General features: G+C 39.6%; 1 protein-coding gene and 2 long non-coding RNA genes across 5 annotated transcripts in view; 1 reads left to right on the top strand and 2 right to left on the bottom strand.

The window, feature by feature from the left end:
- Positions 1 to 2178, bottom strand: part of LOC114565842 (receptor-type tyrosine-protein phosphatase N2) — a 298094-nt gene extending 295916 nt beyond the window's left edge. For all 3 annotated transcript variants that reach the window (XM_028594123.1, XM_028594124.1, XM_028594125.1), the window contains exon 1: positions 1880 to 2178. In XM_028594123.1, the coding sequence (XP_028449924.1) occupies positions 1880 to 1964 (85 nt within the window). In that variant the 5' untranslated portion in view covers positions 1965 to 2178. The remainder of the gene's footprint in view (positions 1 to 1879) is intronic.
- Positions 2179 to 3150: 972 nt separating this feature from the next.
- Positions 3151 to 6042, top strand: LOC114565892 (uncharacterized). The gene is made up of 3 exons (XR_003693996.1): positions 3151 to 3470; positions 4387 to 4428; positions 5515 to 6042. It is a non-coding gene; the product is annotated as an uncharacterized LOC114565892 (long non-coding RNA).
- An 11499-nt stretch (positions 6043 to 17541) lies between these two features.
- Positions 17542 to 18057, bottom strand: LOC114564773 (uncharacterized). Its single transcript, XR_003693834.1, has 3 exons — positions 17976 to 18057; positions 17780 to 17897; positions 17542 to 17677 (listed from the first exon to the last, which is right to left on the bottom strand). It is a non-coding gene; the product is annotated as an uncharacterized LOC114564773 (long non-coding RNA).
- Positions 18058 to 19629: the final 1572 nt, after the last annotated feature.

The following is a 19629-nucleotide window of genomic DNA, read 5'->3' as shown; positions in this document are numbered from 1 at the left end:
ATTCTGCTTTTGTGAAACAGGCCCCAGGTTCTCCTTCTCCATCAACAACATGAGATCAAGGAGAGGGTTAACTTCTCCTGCTCCACATCTCCCACCGTGGTCAGAAAGAACAGGGTAGACACTTTGGTTCTCTCACTAGGACTCTAGAGTCACTACTCGCTCTGAAGATAATCACCATCACTCTCTCACTCACTCTACCACACACTCCCCAGCATACACCACAGCTTTGCTTGGAGCCTCCGCAGAAGCAGAAATCTCGCTTTAGTCTGAGCTCCGGCTTCCTGTTTGACATCGAGCCATACAGGTCCAGTTCAAAAGATGGTGACAATGCTACAAATAATTACTTTAAAAAAAAAAAAATCACAATGAACTAATGCAAAAATGTACTGCTGTAACTAGCACAGAAGCATTATGTCAATAATGACAAAGACAATATTTTCATTATGTTTACACAAGACTAAAAACAGTTGATGAAAAAGAGAAGGAAGTCAAATCTGTACAATAAACTAACAACATAATAAACTAAATGGGAATATTGCAGGATTAGAATAAAAATGATTAAACTTAACATTAAACTACTGTAACAGTACAGGTAGATCCACATATACAGTATAGAATATATATACATACACATACACATTAATGTATAAATGGAGGCTGAGTGCTGCAGCTGGGTGCTCTATGTTGTTTCGCTGCATGCTCGTCTCCTCAGTTGAATCTGTTCTGTGGCTGCCATACTCTCTGTGTGTTGCTGATATTATATAATCTCTAAAGGAGAGAGGAGGAGGGGTCTGGAGACACATGCGCGCACACACACACACACACACACACACACACACACACACACACACACACACACACACACACACACACACACACACACACACACACACACACACACACACACCCACACACACACACCTTTACATTTCCGATCAATAGCTACCTCTGAGTGTAGGTATAAGTTTATTTTTAATTGCTTTGCATTGATGTTATCACTGGTGGGTGTTACCTGTTCTTTACACAGATTTTTTTTATATTTGGTAGTGTAGTTTCTATTCTGTTAGTATGTTATTTTGATATTTTATTTTGTCTTTCATTCGTATGTTCATGTATATATTTTATTTTCTCTGTATTTTATGAATAGCATTCCTGAATTATTTTACATAATTAATGTCTATTATTTTTTAATTTCCCTTTAATTATATTATTTTAGTTTACGTTTTTAAGTATATATTTTAATTACCTAATAAATTGTTTGTTATTTAATTATTTATTTGATTTAAATATTTTTTCTGGTGTCATTTTCATATTTTATTCATAATAATTGTTTTTTTTATTCCTGAATGAATCTGATTTATTTTTAAACTAATTTTATTTTATTTTAAGTATCCATGTAGTTTTTTATTATTTTGTATATTTCATTTGTATTTATAATTGAAATTACAAAAATGTTTATTAAATGTTTGTATTTGTAGTACTTTTAAAATGTGTTTTATTGTTCCAAATATTCTTAACTAACAGATGTAAGCCTTGTTAATAAAAGAATGGCTAATTCCCGTGGATTAGCTCGAGTTGTTTACCGCGGTGCTCAGCAGTGACTCCCTATCATTTCTAGATCCCCTGTGGACTGGCAGGACTACTGGCAGGCCTGTATTTACAGCTGAAAGCGATTCCAGAATCATCGTGTTTGGTTTTCCTCGGCTCAGGTGAAGCTGCACTGAACCAGCCTGCTGATACACAACCCGGTCACATAGATGAGAAACAGAAATAGTCTCCTCCGGTCTGTCTGCTAAATGGCTCTGAGGAGATCTCTTCAGGACCGGAGACGGTATGGATGCAGCTCATGAAGAAAATAAGCATCCGTTAATTCACTCACCGAGTCTCATGTCAGCAGCAGCGGGGAAGCAGTTCAGGGAAGCGAGCAGGAGGAGGAGGTGGTGTTGGAAGGAAAAAGGATCCATGTCTTTTCCGGGTTCTTTTCTCTAGTGTTAAAAGGCCATTTCTTCCAGCGAGGTGTGGTTCGTCTTCCTTCAGGCTCAGAGTGGCTCCTCCGCGGCTGGAGGAGCAGAGGAGAGCCGGGACACACGGATAGTGGATGGATGTTGGAGGAGTGAGGGAGAGAGTATGCAGGGCGTTTCTGCTGCTGGAGCCTCCAGCTCCCACAACGTAAAGACATGTGCAATTAGACACGCTATTTCCGGTGGCAATTTCCAAAATAAAACTCTGAAAAACACAGTAAGCTGCATATTTTAAGGAGAAATGAGATGCGAAGACCGAAGTGTAAAAACACTACGGAAGCTTAATCATCACATAGGGTACACATAGGCTACATTACAATGTAGTGAAATTCTATTACTGCATTTCGACCGGAGGTCCCAGGTAAAAAAGTAGTATACTTTAGTGTATTAGAAATATGAATGAAGTAGGCCTACATGGAGTATAAAACAAGTATGCTTCTACTTGTTGTTCTTTATTTAAAGAGTATTTAATATGTACTTTTAAAAAGTATACTTGAAAATAGATGTAATTAAGTTCAACTTCGAAGTCCAAAAAGTAAGTATACTAATTTACCAGTAATCAAATTATTTTTTAAATGTACTTTTTGAAAGTGTACTTTTTTGTTAATGTATTTTAAATTGTACAGAAGTTTATTTTTTTTAAGTGTATTAAATTTGACATACTTAGAGTGGCAATTCAGTGTACTTATGGGAAGTATATGTTTTTGGAAATTAATTGTTAGTATACTTTTTTAAAGTGTACTATGATCTCACTTCATTAGAAGTGTGACTTCTGTACACTTTATACAGTACACTCTAAAATAAGTGTATTTTTAGTGGCATATCAGAGTACTTGCATAAAATATGTTAAAATACAAAAATGTATAGTTGTAACTTAGTGTACACTTATAGTAAGTACACTTATTTTTAATAGAGTTAGTATAATTTTTGAAAGTGTACACTAATTTCACTTCATCAGTAGTGTAATCTTAGTACACTGTAAACAAAGTGCACTAAATATAAGTGTACTTTTATTAGCATATCAAAGTACACTGAAAAATGGGAAATAGCAGGTCTTTGAATTTACAAAAATGAATTTAGAATATGCTACCCAATTCATTTATATTCCTTTCAAGAACATGGTTCAATCTTGTAGACTTCAGGTGTTTTTGTATAGATTCCTTTTGCGTTGATTGAAATTGATTGAATTGAAAATTTTAAATGATCGAATTAAGTTTGGTCACTACCGGAAATGGTATATTTGAATCAAATGGCGCCAGGAAGTGTAGGTGGCACTTCCCGGGCACTGACACCAACCGTTTATATACTGTCTATGCTGCCAACACAGGCAAACTGTTTCAACAAGGACATCGCCAAAACAAGAAGAATATGAAGAAGAATGTTGAGCATGTGTTGGCTGCCTGCAGGATTAATTCTACAGCAGCCATATGTTGTCTTCTTCACGAAAAAGTAAGTTAACCTCAATCAAAATGATTTTGTTCATGTTCATAATGTTTTTGTACTGCATGTAACAGTTACAAAAGTCCGTTCACTTGTTTGTGCATTCTATAAATATATCGGTTTTCTTGTAACTAAGTTAGCTAATACCATCACTAACTAGTAACTACTTAGTTTAGCATTAATAATTGTGTTTCTCCCCCTGACGGTCCTGCGCCTAACAACGGTATTTCAATGTAGCTAACGTAATGTTAATGGCAGGAAGAGGAGCCAGTCAGCCAGTCAGCCTCATAAGAATGAGTGTTAAGTGGTCAGGTTTAGTTCGCAACATTTAGATTACATTGATGCTGTTGTAACGTTTTTTTTGTTATATTTTATGTAACATAAAAAAAAGGTCCGTCGAGTTGTTTGGGCATAATGTTATATGTTGGTTTGCTAATAGCTAAGGTTAGCTAGCTAAGACCACAGGCTTACAAGTTCAATGTAACGTCGGGTAAGAACGAACGAGTGTTGTAGCTAAAGTTATTCAGTTAGTGTGTGTGTGTGTGTGTGTGTGTGTGTGTGTGTGTGTGTGTGTGTGTGTGTGTGTGTGTGTGTGTGTGTGTGTGTGTGTGTCGGTTATATGCGGGAGGGTGCTGCTGACATGAAAATGTATCGGGGCAACTAACGTTAGCACAGTGTATGGGAACTCTTTTTTTTTTTTACCATATCATTCTCCTAAATCTCTCTCCACTCCTGCACACTAAAGAAGCCCTCCATAAATCATTAAGTTTTCATATAAATGAAGCAGCGTTTTTAAGGTCGGACTCAAACTGGATTTTTAGCCCACCTTTGTGTCTTTGTTGTGTGCTTTATTTTGTTTGGTCTTTTAATTATTGAGTCAATGTGCTTGGTTCACCTCACTGATTCTAAATGTTTTCTTTCATAGGATCCTATTTGAACAGCATACACAATCAAATGCTTTATAGTGGTAAGTGCTGTCATATTTGTTTTTTCTTTGTATATTTCCTAAAATAATTGAAAGTTACAGATGGAAACATTTATTTGTTTCTCAATTGTTTACAAATGAAAATGGACCTACTCTCACAGATATCACCAATTTAAACTTTAACAGTATCAGAAACATTAAAACAAAAACTGGTTGTTTAGTGTTATTTCTTTTTTTTGAAAAACATTAAGATTTTAGAATTGTGGAAAGGTTATGTAATGTTATGTTATATTTTACATACCACAATTTATTGGCAAGAACGGCAAGGCCCAACGTCTACTTATTTTTCATCTTTCTCCTACTATATTCATCTTTTTGTCTCAGTTTTAACCTTTCCTCTATTTATTTTCTTACTTACAGTATCTTCATATTTGTATCTTTCTTTGTCTTTACTGTCAATCTCTTTCCTACGTGTTTGGAGTTGACCGCAAGGCTAGTACCTTTGTACTAACCATGTTGTAATATTCTTAGAGAAATATGTACCCATATGACAGTGTACACCAGTAGTTGACTTCAAAGTGTAGTGTGTTCAAAAAAAACAATGCAATCCACATGTTTATTTATGTTTATTACAGTTAATAATAATTAAATAATCTAAATACTACTAAATGTGGTAAAGCCACATATTTTTGCAATCTGCACTTTAGTTTGTGTGATTTGTTTCTGATTTTCATATGAATGTTTACACCAGGCTTGGTCAGTGCTCAATATACTACTGTGATTGAAGTAGTTAAATAAAAGATGTCATTCATATAAATTCATGCATCACCTAATTTCATCATCACATCCAGACCTGGCCTCCAGGAAATAATCTTAATCTATCTAATCTTGTGTTGTTCATACTATACAAGGATGTATTACTTGTCTTTGTTGAATAATACAGAAGACAAAGAGCTTAAAAAATTATTGCATATTAAATTGCAATCACAATATTTGTGGGAAAAAATCACAATTAGATTATTTTCTAAAATCGTTAGCCTTACTTACTACTCCCTTATGATTTAATACTTGTGTATTTGTTTCTCGATTGGTCTTATTGACTGCCTTTTTCTTTTTCTTTTTTAATAGGGCATGGATGAAGACGCCATCAACGAGGCCACTGAAGAAACCATTGTTGGGATTTATGTTCTTAAAGAACATGCTTCAAGTGATGAACCAGGGGACATTGGTATTGTCCTTGAAGGCATCAAGATGTTGCAAGATCTTTATAATGTAGCATTACCTGTTGCTATGCTGTTTTGACTAATGTACAGTATGCCCTGAACTTCAAATCCAAATCCTGATCCAAAAGATTTGCATGGAACTTGATGGAGGGAAACTTACCAACAAAGCACTTCCTCTAAAAAAACAGGCTCTTCCAGTGAAAGGGCCAGAGAGACTGCGCCGTCAACCAAACAGCGTAGTTGTCCCTAAAGGCATCGTTGGTATGGCTGTACTCTTTGGACTAGTTTTTTTTGTTTGAATTAACTGGACAGGATTTGCATGGAGCTGCTTGGAAATAACCTTTTGCAAACCAAGCAAAAGTTTTCTCTCTAGAAAACAGACTCCATTAAAGACCAACAGGCATCTTTGGTACTGCTATACCAGCAGTACCAATTTTTTACACAGGGTTAAAAAATTTTGAAAAACTATTTTTGAAAACAGAGTGCACAATTTAAAGGGTAACTTCGGGTTTTTCAATTTGGACCCTATGTTCCTCTGTTGTTGTTACTAATGGGAACAACGATCTTCGACATTGGTCCAGTATAAAGCGAGTAGGCCTGTCACGATAACAAGTTTGGCTGGACGATAAATTGTCCCAGAAATTATTGTGATAAACCATAATCTTGTCGTCCTGAGACCATTTTCATCTAATATAACGATAATGGCATAATAATGAAGGTACACTTTTTCAAAGATCAATAAACTTTTATTTCTAAGGAATTTTTAACACTTGAACTGGAAGACATCGTCCACAGCGGCGTATGTCCGAACACGGCGGATATCGCTCATATTCTTTCTTTTTTTTTTTTTCTCTTTGACGCTGCCTTTACTGTTCAAGGGTCCTGCTTTTGCCAATATCTGCTTTTGTGTTTTACTTTTGTGTCAATAATAAAGATCCTTTTCTGAAATGCAATTTATAATCTGTTGATGTAATGCACTTGAACTGTAATAGCAACATTCATGCTTAAGTATAACAAAATGGGGATAAAAGTACAGATGAAATATACTTAAAACAATTTGTTTCTACCTTACACTATAATATTGCACTGAAAGTACGTGTTTATGATGTTTAGGTTGTAATTGAACTTCACTTCAAACACATTATTGTCATAGTGGGACACTTTAAAAGCACTTGATATAGTTATGAAGTGCATTTGTAGATCACTTGAAATATCACAGAGGCATACTAAATTAACATAGTTTATAGTAATTATAAGTATGATAGCAGTATGAACAAAATATACTTAAACGCAACTGTAAGTTGCGCTGCAATGCCTTTTTAAGTGTATTTCAATAAGAATGGCAATACAATGCAATTGTACTGTAAGTGTGCTTAATTGCTCATGAATCTTGATTTTCATTAGTCTATTTTAGTGCACTTGAAGTTTAAAAAAAGTTATTCCATTTTAGTATACTATTTACACTTGAAGTGTAGTCAAATAGATGTTAAGTTGAAGTTAATACATAATTGAATACACTTAACTATACTTGGATTTGACGAAAATAGTACAAAATTTAGAAAATATACTTAGTACACTTTATTAAAGTATATTTTGAATAGAATTTTTTTTCACCAGGGGTAGCTTAGGCTATGGAACGCCAACGAGGTCAAAATTCACGTATTTTTTTGACCTCATTGGCGTTCCATACACACTGGACGTGTCACGCGAGTGTGTCAGCCGCGTGGCGTGTCCGTTTATATTTCGGCTGCCATGTTAACAGGTAGAGCTTAGGCCGGTTACACACTGCACGTGTCTCGTGAGCGTGGCGTTTCTGTTGCGTCTCAGCTGCGTGGATTTTGTCCTACACACCAGAAGCGTGTCTGACGCGGCGCTGCTCCTACTGCTAGGTACAGGGGGGGCTGATCTCGGGACATAGTGCTGACAGATTCAAACTCTGAAAAATGGGTAAGTGGGCTGTCTGCGTAGCTGTAAAGAGCCTATACAGCCTATCTGATGTTGGACCGTCACTCACGTTATCGTAGCCTATCCTACTACCCTTATATATAGCCTACTGATTTGATTAAAGCAAGACAACATCGGCAGTATTGACTGCAAAATATGTTACAGAATATTTCGTTCTGTATGACCAGTGCAACATTTGAAAATAATTTCTCTGAAATTTTGTATTACATTTATATCTACATTGATGTCAAAACCTAGACTTTCAAACATCCAGATGTCATTTATTAATATGCATTTGTGTCTAAATGACATATAAACATATTTTCCTATTCTATTTTGCCTGGAAACGCTTCCAACACGCTCGCGTCTCGCGTGAAAAATAGGCGTCGGTTCTATTTCTAGCAGGCACGCGTGTAAGGCCAGTTACACACTGCACGCGTCGTCAGTGTGTAACCGGCCTAAACATATTTTCCGAGTGAGACGCGCGTCTCGAGCCGGCAGTGTGTAAGCTCTAACCTGTTACCATGGGAGCCGAAATATAAACGGACACGCCACGCGGCTGACACGCTCGCATGACGCGTCCAGTGTGTAACCGGCCTTATATGTCATTTAGACATAAATACATATTAACAAATGACATGTTTTTGTTTGAAAGCCTCTAGGTTTTGATATAAATGCAGATAGGCCTATATGAATGTGATTTTTTTTAATCGATTTTCTAATATGTCACCTGTCAATACAGAACGAAATATTCTGTAGCCTATTTTGCTGTCAATACTGCCGGAGTTGTCTTTGCTGTAATCATATCAGTATATATTTATGTTTAACATGGTATTTCATTTTATCAATGGGAAACATCCATGTGTCCAGAAAAGGCTAGCAGCAGCAGCGCTGCGTCAGACACCTTTCTGGTGTGTAAAGACAGGCAAAATCCACACAGCTGACACGCAACAGAAACGCCCCGCTCACGCCACGCCTGCCGTGTGTAACCGGCCTTAGCCTACTGCCATCCGTGGCACGCTACCGCGAGTGGCAACCAATGACGTTCTAAAACCGTATAGCCTGCAGGGCAGAAGGACAAAGAAGGCCTTCCAGGACCTGACAATCTGCAGGGTTATAACAGGCAGGTGTTATTTTATTGTTCACATCAGTATTATTCTTAGCTTGGCTGATAAGGTTTTAATTTGACTTGTATCTTTGCTTCTATTTGGCGGCCTCCCAGAAAAACTTCCCCATGCTGACTGCAGCAGACGTGGAGGACCCCACAGTGCCCCGCCCCCACCCTCACAATATCCAACAGCCTAGTGTCAAAGGTGGACTCATTCAAGTTTCTGGGCTCCATCATTTCCCAGGACCTGAAGTGGGAGTCCAACATCTACGCCATCCTTAAAAGGCAACTCTGGAAGCATCGCCTAGGCTACCACAAGAGCTACTGGCCATCTTCTAAACTGCTGCCATCCTCCTGCCTTCCCCCTCTCTGGCAGGCGCAACAGATCCCTGCACACAAATACAACCAGACACAAGAACAGCTTCTTTCCCACTGCCATCAATTCAATTACATTTTATTTATATTATCAAATCATGACAGAGTTATCTCGAGACACTTTACAGATAGAGTAGGTCTAGACCACACTCTATAAATTCCAAAACCCCAACAATTACAGTAATTCCCTCAAGAGCAAGCATTAGCAGTGGCTGTTTCAACAGTGGCGAGGAAAAACTTTTAGGAAGAAACCTCGGCAGACCCAGACTCTTGGTAGGTGGTGTCTGACGGGCCTGGTTGGGGGTGTGATGAACAGTGGCAAATAATAGTCACATTAAAGATAGTGGAACAGTGACTTTGAAAGGTAGTCGTGGAAGTTCATGTAATAGCAGGCCACATCGTGTCATACTGAGTAGTGCAGTCTCCTATACCAGATCCTGACTACTCTGTGCGTATGAACATCACAGCAGGGCGTTGCGGGATGTGACGTGGCGCTGCAGAGCACGGGTGGATGGAGAGGAGAGGAGGGTTTTCAGTTTACTCTTAAATGTGGTGACGGTGTCTGCCCCTCAAACCCAAATTCTAAGTTGGTTCCACACGAGCGGAGCTGAAGGCACTCTCCTGAACTGCTGATAAATGGGGTCATCCCCACTTTGGCCATTCACCTACACGTTACATACTTCATTCCAATATGCATCTTGCACACTACATTTGCACTATTACTTTGCACTCTTCTCCATGTGTACTTGTATTGATTTGTCTTATTTGTATAGTGGTATTTTTTGTATATTGGGTTATGTGCCTATATGTATATTGTTGTCTCTATTGTACAGTAAGTGTCTATATATGGCCAATAAAACTGATTCTGATTATTATATTAATATTATTAAATGTTTGGTACCATGGCTGAATGTGGAGGAACATTAGGGTAATGTTCCATAAAGGTTAAGGAAGTGGGAACGTTCTGGGAACGTGTACCTAGCTTTCCATGGGAACCAAAATCTAACCTTCAGGGAACGTTCCCACAACCAAACCAGAACGTCCTGGGAACCATAAATTGTTAGCTAGGGTCTCATACAATGTATTTGTCTTGTATCTGTACACCACATCCATAATTGTAAACTTATTTTGAAGGTCAATTAAGTTAATATCCGGATTTATTATATTTTAGAGTTCTTCACAGATTCACAGAGCTCTCCAGTCTGATTCAGCACACAGAATCCTGGTTCAGAGTTGAAGTCAGGGCCATTGTCTGAGATAGATAGATAGATAGTCTATTGTTTTTCAGTCTGTACAGGGCCTCACAAATTATACATACATACACATACAGTAAACAGACACCTTCACCCCAAATACCCTATAATGTAAAGTTCCCTCCAGGTTCCACTGGCACACCTTGTGGGCAGCATATACAACATAGAAGTAACAAGAACATGTGATGATGATGCCAATCATCGCTGGGGAGCTTCATTTAGGGATGATATGGCAGAAGGCACAAAACTCTTACTGTAGCGCACCCATCCCCCTGTGTACATTTTAGTTTATTTACACTGAACAAAATTTCACAAATCTGTAAATCTGTGTTAGTGAGCACTTCTCCTTTGCCGAGATAATCCATCCACCTCACAGGTGTGGCATATCAAGATGCTGATTAGGCAGCATGATGATTGCACAGGTATGCCTTAGGCTGGCCACAATAAAAGGCCACTCTAAAATGTGCAGTTTTATCACACAGCACAATGCCACAGATGGCGGAAGTTTTGTGGGAGCTTGCTAACTGCGGTAATGTCCACCAGAGCAGTTGCCCATGAATTGAATGTTCATTTCTCTACCATAAGCCGTCTCCAAAGGCGTTTCAGAGAATTTGGCAGTACCTCCAACTGGCCTCACAACCACAGACCATGTGTAACCACACCAGCCCAGGACCTCAATATCCAGCATCTTCACCTCCAAGATGGTCTGAGACCATCTTGGAGGTGAAGACACCAGCTACCCGGACAGCTGCTGCAACAATCGGTTTGCATAACCAAAGAATTTCTGCACAAACTGTCAGAAACCATCTCAGGGAAGCTCATCTGCATGCTCGTCGTCCTCATCGGGGTCTCGACCTGACTGCAGTTTGTTGTCCTAACCGACTTGAGTGGGCAAATGCTCACATTCAATGGCGTCTGGCACTTTGGAGAGGTGTTTTCTTCACGGATGAATCCGGTTTACACTGTACAGGACCAATGGCAGACACTGCATGAAAAGTGGGATTTCTGTCCCCGTACATGCCTGTAAACGCCCGGAAATCCCCCTAATTTCCGGCAGTTATTGACAATTTACAGGCTGCGAACGTCACGTTCGTCTGTGCCACATACAAGGGGGTAAGCTTCGCTTCAGAACTCGAGCCATCATGGCGCCATTTTGTTGCTACCTGGCCATCACCTCCTGTTAGCATTCCGCTGACCGCAATTTTTTTTTTACGTCACTTGACTGCAAATAACTTTACATCTGAAGCGTTTAAAGACTCTATTTGTCCATTGTTTATTTCTAAAGAAACACGACAATGTATAAAAGGCTCCATTACCTTGTACCTCACGTTATGATTCCGTAGCAGATGTTTTTTGTAAAAATAGGCTAAGGATTGTGTCATAACCACGCGACTTACTGTCGCATAGTCGAAAAATTACCGTATTGCCAGGAGAAACCATAGACGGCCAAGCTCGCAGGCAATTGGGGGGCGTGGAGCTTGTATACTGTCTATGGCGTGGAGGCATGCAGTCAAGTGAGAAGGTGAGAAGCCCATAGAGTTTATGAAAAGCATCGGAAGAAAATATTTCAGCTTTATTATATATAATATTTCAGTTTTCAGCAACGTTTTGATGGATTGGAATTACTCATACTTAGAAATGTGGCAAGTGAATTCATATAAAGTAACATTTATCCACAAACAAGTATGATATTTTAAGAAATGTATATGTTGTTAAATAATGAAGTAGGGGTAACAAGGTATACACGGGGGATGGGGAAATTATACAGCCAATGGAGAAAAAGAAACTTCTCAATGCCAATTGCGGTTAACGTTATTCCTTTATTTATTTACACATCTACGCGTGAAGATGAGGGATCCATTTCATCATGGTCGAAGCCATCTACAAGATGCTCGACACCTCCTTGCCTGTGCCTGATGAGCTGAACTACATCCATAGGGCCGCTTTGATAGGGGCAACAAGGAGGTAGCCATCAACGTTGAGCCCCCCACCTCCCCTCACACACCACCCATACAATGTTACTGTTATTACACTGCACATAGCCTTACTGTAAACCATACAACTTGGTTAACTGTATACTACTGTGTACACTGCACTATGCCATATACTGTTTATTGTTGGAACCATCAGTGGTGTTGAATTTGATTTTAACCAAAAGGCCTCAGATTAAACTAACCTCTGGATACAAGACACACATGTGCTCAGAGACAAAGGAATCTTGGTCTGCATGTAAACCCCAAAGCCTGGTTAATTCACACCTCTATGTGAAAGTGCCAGCCAGAAGGGAAACACCTCACAATCACAAGATTGTAGTCTTCACCCTTTCAAGAGTTTCAAGTCTTCCTATTGGTTCAGCGGGACCATAAACACAGCATGAGGTCTTAACCTATAAATAACCTGATCCTAGGACACTCCCTCGTCTTCCATTGCAACTCCGTTGCTGAGGGGAGCGCACAAGCGCTTGTGCTAAAACTTCCATTTTCTGGAGAAAGTGGATTTTATTTCGGTGGATTCTTGAAAACGCACCAGTGTTCTGCAGTGAGAAGGAAACAACGTTTTTCTTCTCAAAGTCGACTAAACTTTCCCCTTGCTGCTATTTTGGAGGGAAGTTTCTCCGTCGCGGCTGACGAGCGCCAAAGGATTTGTCTGTTTCATTTCTGTGCAAATCTATGGACAGAAACAAAGGGACTGAACACACCGTAAGAAGGCTTACGTCTGGGCAGAGATAAGTAGTGTGTTTATTAATGAGCAAAGGGTTCGCTACCATTGTTGCCATTAATGTGATCTATGATTTTAATTATGTACTGGTCTATACGTGATTATTAATCTTTTTTCTGATTAATCAGAAAAAGATTCTTTTTCTGTGAATGTATCAGCGATCACGATACTGTTGTTGTGTTAAGTAGCTGGGTATAACTGTAATCGCTACCTGCTTAATCACTCCTTTCACGGAGTTTTAATTACTGTCTGCGAGAAAATCGCGAAAATCAGCTGTTAGCCACTGGAGTGGTTATAATGACGTTTTCAGCAGCAAAACAAAAGTCTCAGAGTCTGTCCTAACTACACGTTAGCCCAGACCTGAGTGGCTGAGGGGGACTGGGTCATTATCGATAACTAAGATCAGAGTGTTTTCCCTTCTTTACCCTGTCTCATTTTATTAATTATACACACACACCCATACACCTACACGGACACAAGCTAGCTTGTAGCTCCCGAGCTAACGGTGCTAGCTTCATACGTGGAGTCGGCATCACCTTGTACAGAGCTAACATTTGACCTAAAATACTAGGCGAAGCGTGCGCGTTGCCTAGCAACCCCCTCAGCTTCTTCAGCCCCTCCTCGTGCACGCAGCACCACTACCGCCCTCTTGAGGCTAAATAGTTTTGTGCAGCTCACAGGAGTAGCCATTTTGGTTTTTGTGTTAGGACTACATTTTGACACCGCCCCTCCTCTTTTGCTCACACACACACACACACACACCCACAGATGTGTCCATGACACATGCTGCGTTGTTTTTGCTTTGTTTTGGTTGTGATATTGTAAAAGATATATAAGTTTATTATTGAAGGATTATTGATTAGCTACTGATAATTGTGACGTTAATAAATCTTATTATACTTAATTGGCAGTTGCTTGTGATTGTTTTGTGTACTTGTTGTAATAATTGCTGGTCGATCAGGTCCGTGCTTGGATTCACCCCTTCCTTTATTTCCTTTTTAAAGGATTACCACAGAAATGAGACTGTTCCACAGTTTGATTATTGGTCCCTGACTTGCAGGGTGGTGCCCCGTTTTGATTGTTTGTCGATTTGATAAAGTTATTAATAACCATATTCATAACTTTATTAATATTGATAAAACATCTTTGATAATTTGCCAATGATCAAATCTGTACCCTACGAGAATCCTACATTATACTACACTACCTGTCTATACTGTACTTTTTTTTGCACTTGTGGTTAGACACTAACTGCATTGCATTGTCTCTGTACTTGTACTCTGCACAATGACATTGAAGAGAAATATAATCAAATCTAAAGGTGTCTTGACACCTCCCTTATCAATATTCCCTGTGTAGGCCACTGACTTTGAATATCATTATAAAGTTCTACCACATAAGTAATAAAACCACATGACATTTCTGTCAAAGCATGTCTACTTGAAGTGTCTACTGTGTGTTTCAATAATAAATATTGAATCATTTGGTTAATAATATTGCTTTATTAAAAGTTGAAATAGTAAAACCCATAAAAACATTATATAAAAAAGTAATTATAATAAATAAAAAATCCCTATCCCTGTTGAGGCTGTATATACAACCCAGAACACAGAGATACCACTCAGGACACAGATAAACAGTTCAAGTATTTATTAGGCATAATTACTCAGAGGAGATGAACAATCAAGGCTGAGCTTGAAGTCTTCTGGGAAGGGACTGCAGCTTGAGGGAACCAGGCAGTGGCAGATCCAAAGAAGTTCTGAGTAGAATCCAGGAGAAGCAGGTGGTTGTGTCTGAGTGGCGTGAGGCAGGCAGCACGGCAGAGCACAGCAGGTAGGAAGCAGGTAACAGCGGGATCTGCACAGAGGAACTGAAGTTAAAAAATACAAAATCACAAGAGTTTCTAGAAATACGTGCAGGGATACTGCGCCAAGTTACCACGTAGGAGTATGTAACTGCAGTATAAATACTGCAAGTGTGAATCATGGAATGTGCATCAGCTGTGCCAGTGACAGAGCAGGGACGAATGGCCACGCCTCTTGACCTAGTTTCTCTAGACACGCCCCCTGCCACTTCCAGGTGGAGACAAAGGGTACAGACAGACACAGAGGGGAAAAGGGAGACACAAACACACAGGAAGGGGGAACAAGGCAGCTGACCCACAATCTCCTCTCAAGCTAGCTGCATTCGTCGTGGGGAAGAAAAGAGAGAGTGCCATCGAAGTCCACCCCAGCCAAACCAGTGAACCTTGGCCGCTAGGCCAAGATTGGCCCCCATGGTCTCTCTGGCCCTCTCTTCCCCACGACGAATGGAGCTGCTGCCCATTATCCAAATCAGTTTTTTATGTGAAAGTGTCAGTACACACCTGTTAACACACACAAGTAACTTGTTTTGGGCCATAAACAAAACAGAAAAAGTCTATGCAGATATACAATAAATCACAGTTGAATTGCTCTTATCTGTTCACTGAAATAATAATATGACAATATAGGTATTACACAACGTTTGAGGGCTTTGCATTCTTTGCTACTGCTTACTGTTAAACCTTAATTATAGTGTGAAGTCTTGCCATGTATTGATTTGCAGTGTGTCAGTTGGGTTACCTATTTGGATTTGTACTCAAGGCTTCATGGCCATAGTCTCTCCTGCTGTCCCCGAGGTGGAGGATGGGGACGGGTCCTAGAAAAATAAAAAGGAACAGTACAGAGCACGTTAGCTTTGGTATGAATAAATAACAACATTACAACTAATATCGTATTTTAGCACAATCTCATACAGTTCCGAAATATATCCTAGGGTCCTGTTTCTTCAGAGACGGCATTGTTTGCTATTCAGTAGCTGATAGGGATTATACCCAATCTGTTTTAGTTATACAATTCAAATCAACTTGTGTAATACTTCCTTTGGGCACCTACAATTGATTGTTAGGCATGGTGTAGGCTAACAGCTTAATGTTAAAGTTAAAGTATTTAAACCTATGTGGAAAGAAAAATGAAAAGGGCAACCCTCAGTTATATATGCTATTGGTGACATTATTGTCCATCTATTACCTATCTGTTATTCAACAGGCCAAAGCAGACGCTTTTGTCCAAAGCGATTTACTGATTAACTTTTTTATATGACTGATTCGTCCATTTTCTTTTGCGATGTAGCTAGATAACAGTTGACGCCATTTTGTGGTTATATTCGGCCAAAATTAACGTTATACAACATGTGCAAGCAAGCATTTTATATTTACCGATGCCTCAGCTAGCTTAAATGATATATAACTTAATCTGGCGTACTGGCGTTATATTTTAAAATAAATAAATACTATGCAAAACGACCAAATAATTAATCATAATACTTAGCAAAAGTTGCTTGTCTAAAATGAACGTTACAGCATGTGCAAGCAAGCATATCTTTACCATTGTCTCAGCTAGCTTAAATGATATATGCATTAACTTAATCTGGCATACTGGCGTTATATTTTAAATTAAATAAATACTATGCAAAATGACCAAATAATTAATCATAATACTTACCAAAAGTTGCTTCTCTTGATCCATCACGGTCTCTGTGAGATTCTTAATGATTGAGATTTCTCTTGTCACAGCTACTAGAAGACTTACATCTTTCAGATACGTTGCTCACGTCACATTTACGTTGTCTCTGTCAGTTGGAGGCTGCGCAGTAAAGCTGGCCATCACCGGAAGCGATATTACGAATCCCACTATGGCCACGCCAAGACCCGCCCTTCAATAGCGTTCACACACTACTATTGGCCAGGCGTCCATGCTTACATGTACAGGTCCTATCCCCTGACCAATCCCCTAACCCTAACCTTAACCACTCGAGGTGAAATGCCTAACCCCAACCAATCGAGATGCTTCATAGGGTGGGTCCTGGCGTGGCCATAGTGGGATTTGTAATTTTGCTCACCGGAAAAGTGCTTCTAATAGCCTTCACTGGTCTCCGTCCAGAGCAACGGGGTCTATTGGTCCATTGTATATATGTCAATGGCCACATATTGTTGGAAACGAACCATGAGGTATGTGGAGAGCCCCCACGGAGGTGTTAGGGTCTAATTAGAATATGAATAGGCGCCTGGCCAGAGAACGGCTGGCTTGGCTGGAATTTCCTCACTCACTATTGGATGAAACCACTACTTTTTAACAAGAAAAATCTCTCGTGATTGGTTGACAGGTCTGTCACGGGTTAGGCTATTGGTCAACCTGGGCCATTATTATTATAACAATAAAATTATATATATATATATATATATATATATATATATATATATATATATTTATGTATTATATATATTTATTTTTCTATATGCTATGTTGTATATTCATGTCATGATTATCATAGTTAAAATGATTTGCCAGGAATGTGCTGTTTATTCAAAGATAGAGCTTTATTGACACAAAACACAAACGCATTCAGAAAAAAAAACTGCGTACAAAGCATCGGAGACACACAGCACACGCAACAAATATCCCACGCTCACGAGGAGCAGCACAGTCCACCCCTAACCGACGGCTGCCTCGGAGCTGTAGGTAACCGGCAGCATTCGGTCTGATTCGGTCCATTTAGCAGACGTCTGTGGTGCGTTGTCCTGTAGGTCTATGGTGGAGCACTTCCAAATGTCACCTCACCCGCAGCCAGCACTGTCTCGCTTCCAGCAGCTGTAAAATCAATCAATCTGTGTGATATACTGCTTACGGACACAACACACCTATGAATGCACCTGAAAAATAGTCACATTGACCAAACGGATCTAATCTTACCCTCTTTTCTTCTCGACCGACTCCGAGCTAAACTCTTCACAGCTTCTTCCCGCGATGCCACATCTGGGTGTTTCTACCTGAAGCTCTTGCGTGCTGTCTCGTCATGTCTAACAGGCAGCTGGAAAACAATGAAATGAGAGAGGTATGAATAAAAAAACATAAGTCACAGTAAAATTAAACAAGGAAAGATACTTACACACAATGGCGTCAGTATCAGCGTCATGTAAATCTGGACCTGCAGACAGCTCCGAGCAAATATAGGTCACAGCCTCGTTATGATGAAAGGTTAGTCTGTTAACATTTTTTTTTAAAAGTACGGTTAAGATCGGTATCTATTAACGTATATCTATGTCCTTATACAGAAGAATTAATGAAGTTCATTCAATGAAAGCATATTCTTTAAATCTTACCCTTGCTTCGGTTAGTAGCGCCTGCTACAGTTTGTCTCAGAGTTGTGAAGAGGGCGGACTGCTTCCTGTAAATTACAAAATCAAAAAATATACTTTTATAAAGCAACTCACCCTCTCAGCTCTGCCTCAATAATGAATGGCGCTGAAAGCAGCCAGACGTACAGCTCTGTGCTGCTCGCGTTGAACTTGGTGGGGTTTAAAACATTACTGCCAAGTCTAAGTAGCCTGTTTAACATCCAAAGACAGTCATTGTACGATCAAGAGTTAATAAACAGTATAGACTAGCTCGCCGTTTCATTAATAATCATATATTTTTTCTGTGAGAGCATCTTTGGAGCCCCGGAGGTGATATGGAGGAGAGAAAAAACCCGCTCCAAACGTCTTGAACAACTCCTGTGTGTTTCCTAGTGAAGTTTGACAGAGTGTACAGACAACTCTTTTACCAGTTGGCCTGAAATATTCCCATATTTCAGAAGTTTTTGCTCTAACTAGTGTTGACGAACTGACCGAAGAGCCGGTTAATTAACCCGACTCGTGTCACTGAGCCGGGAGAATCGAGTGCCATATGTCAATGAACCGACTCACTCCTGTTTTTTTCTTTTACTTCGTTCGTGCCGTTGGCATTATATATATATATGTCAATGGTTGGCCGTTGTGTAGCTGGTATTCTTCTGCTACTGTGTGTGTTGTAATCTAGCTCATTAGCACCTCCACTGGACTGGAGTGGTGGTGCTAGAATCAATCAGGAAATGAGCTACTAATGCCTAAACCCTATGCAGCTCGACTCTAATATAATCAAGCGGTGTCTTGTTCTCGGCAAGTTTGAGTTATTAACCAAGCCTGGTTTCTGGTGCATCTTAGAGGATTGTGTTCACAGCAATTCACACATTATCGATGGGGAAGTACAGTACATCACATACAAATACACAAATGTTATTTTGGTAGTTATGTTAAGTTAAATGTTAGAGAAGTGAATGTTGCTACGTGGTAGCTAGGCTATTATTATTATTATTTATTACATTTATATAGCGCTTTATCATAGACACTCAAAGCGCATTTGGGGGGAGGGGGGGTGGGGACTGCTCTCTAACACCACTAATGTGTAGCACCCACCTGGGTGATGCACGGCAGCCATACAACGCCTTACGACGCCAGACGCCAGAACGCTCACCACACAGGCTAGGCTGTCACAAGGAGACTACTGAACGAGACCGTAAGGACCGTAACCGAGGCTACTGCACGAGTCTATATTCAAACGGGTGTCTAGGTTCTCGGCAAGTTTGAGTTATCAACCGATAGCAGAAGCCTTTATTTCTCGTGCATCTTAGATGATGGTGTACATACAAATTAATAGATTACATTATTGATGGATATCACATACAAATGCACATCATGTTATCTTAGTAGTTATGTTAAGTTAAATGTTTGTTACGTAATAGG

The sequence above is a fragment of the Perca flavescens genome, chromosome 12, assembly GCF_004354835.1.
Source record: "Perca flavescens isolate YP-PL-M2 chromosome 12, PFLA_1.0, whole genome shotgun sequence".
NCBI lineage: Eukaryota > Metazoa > Chordata > Actinopteri > Perciformes > Percidae > Perca > Perca flavescens.
Note: the sequence above shows the minus strand (reverse complement) of the source record. Positions and strands in the feature narration are given on the sequence as shown.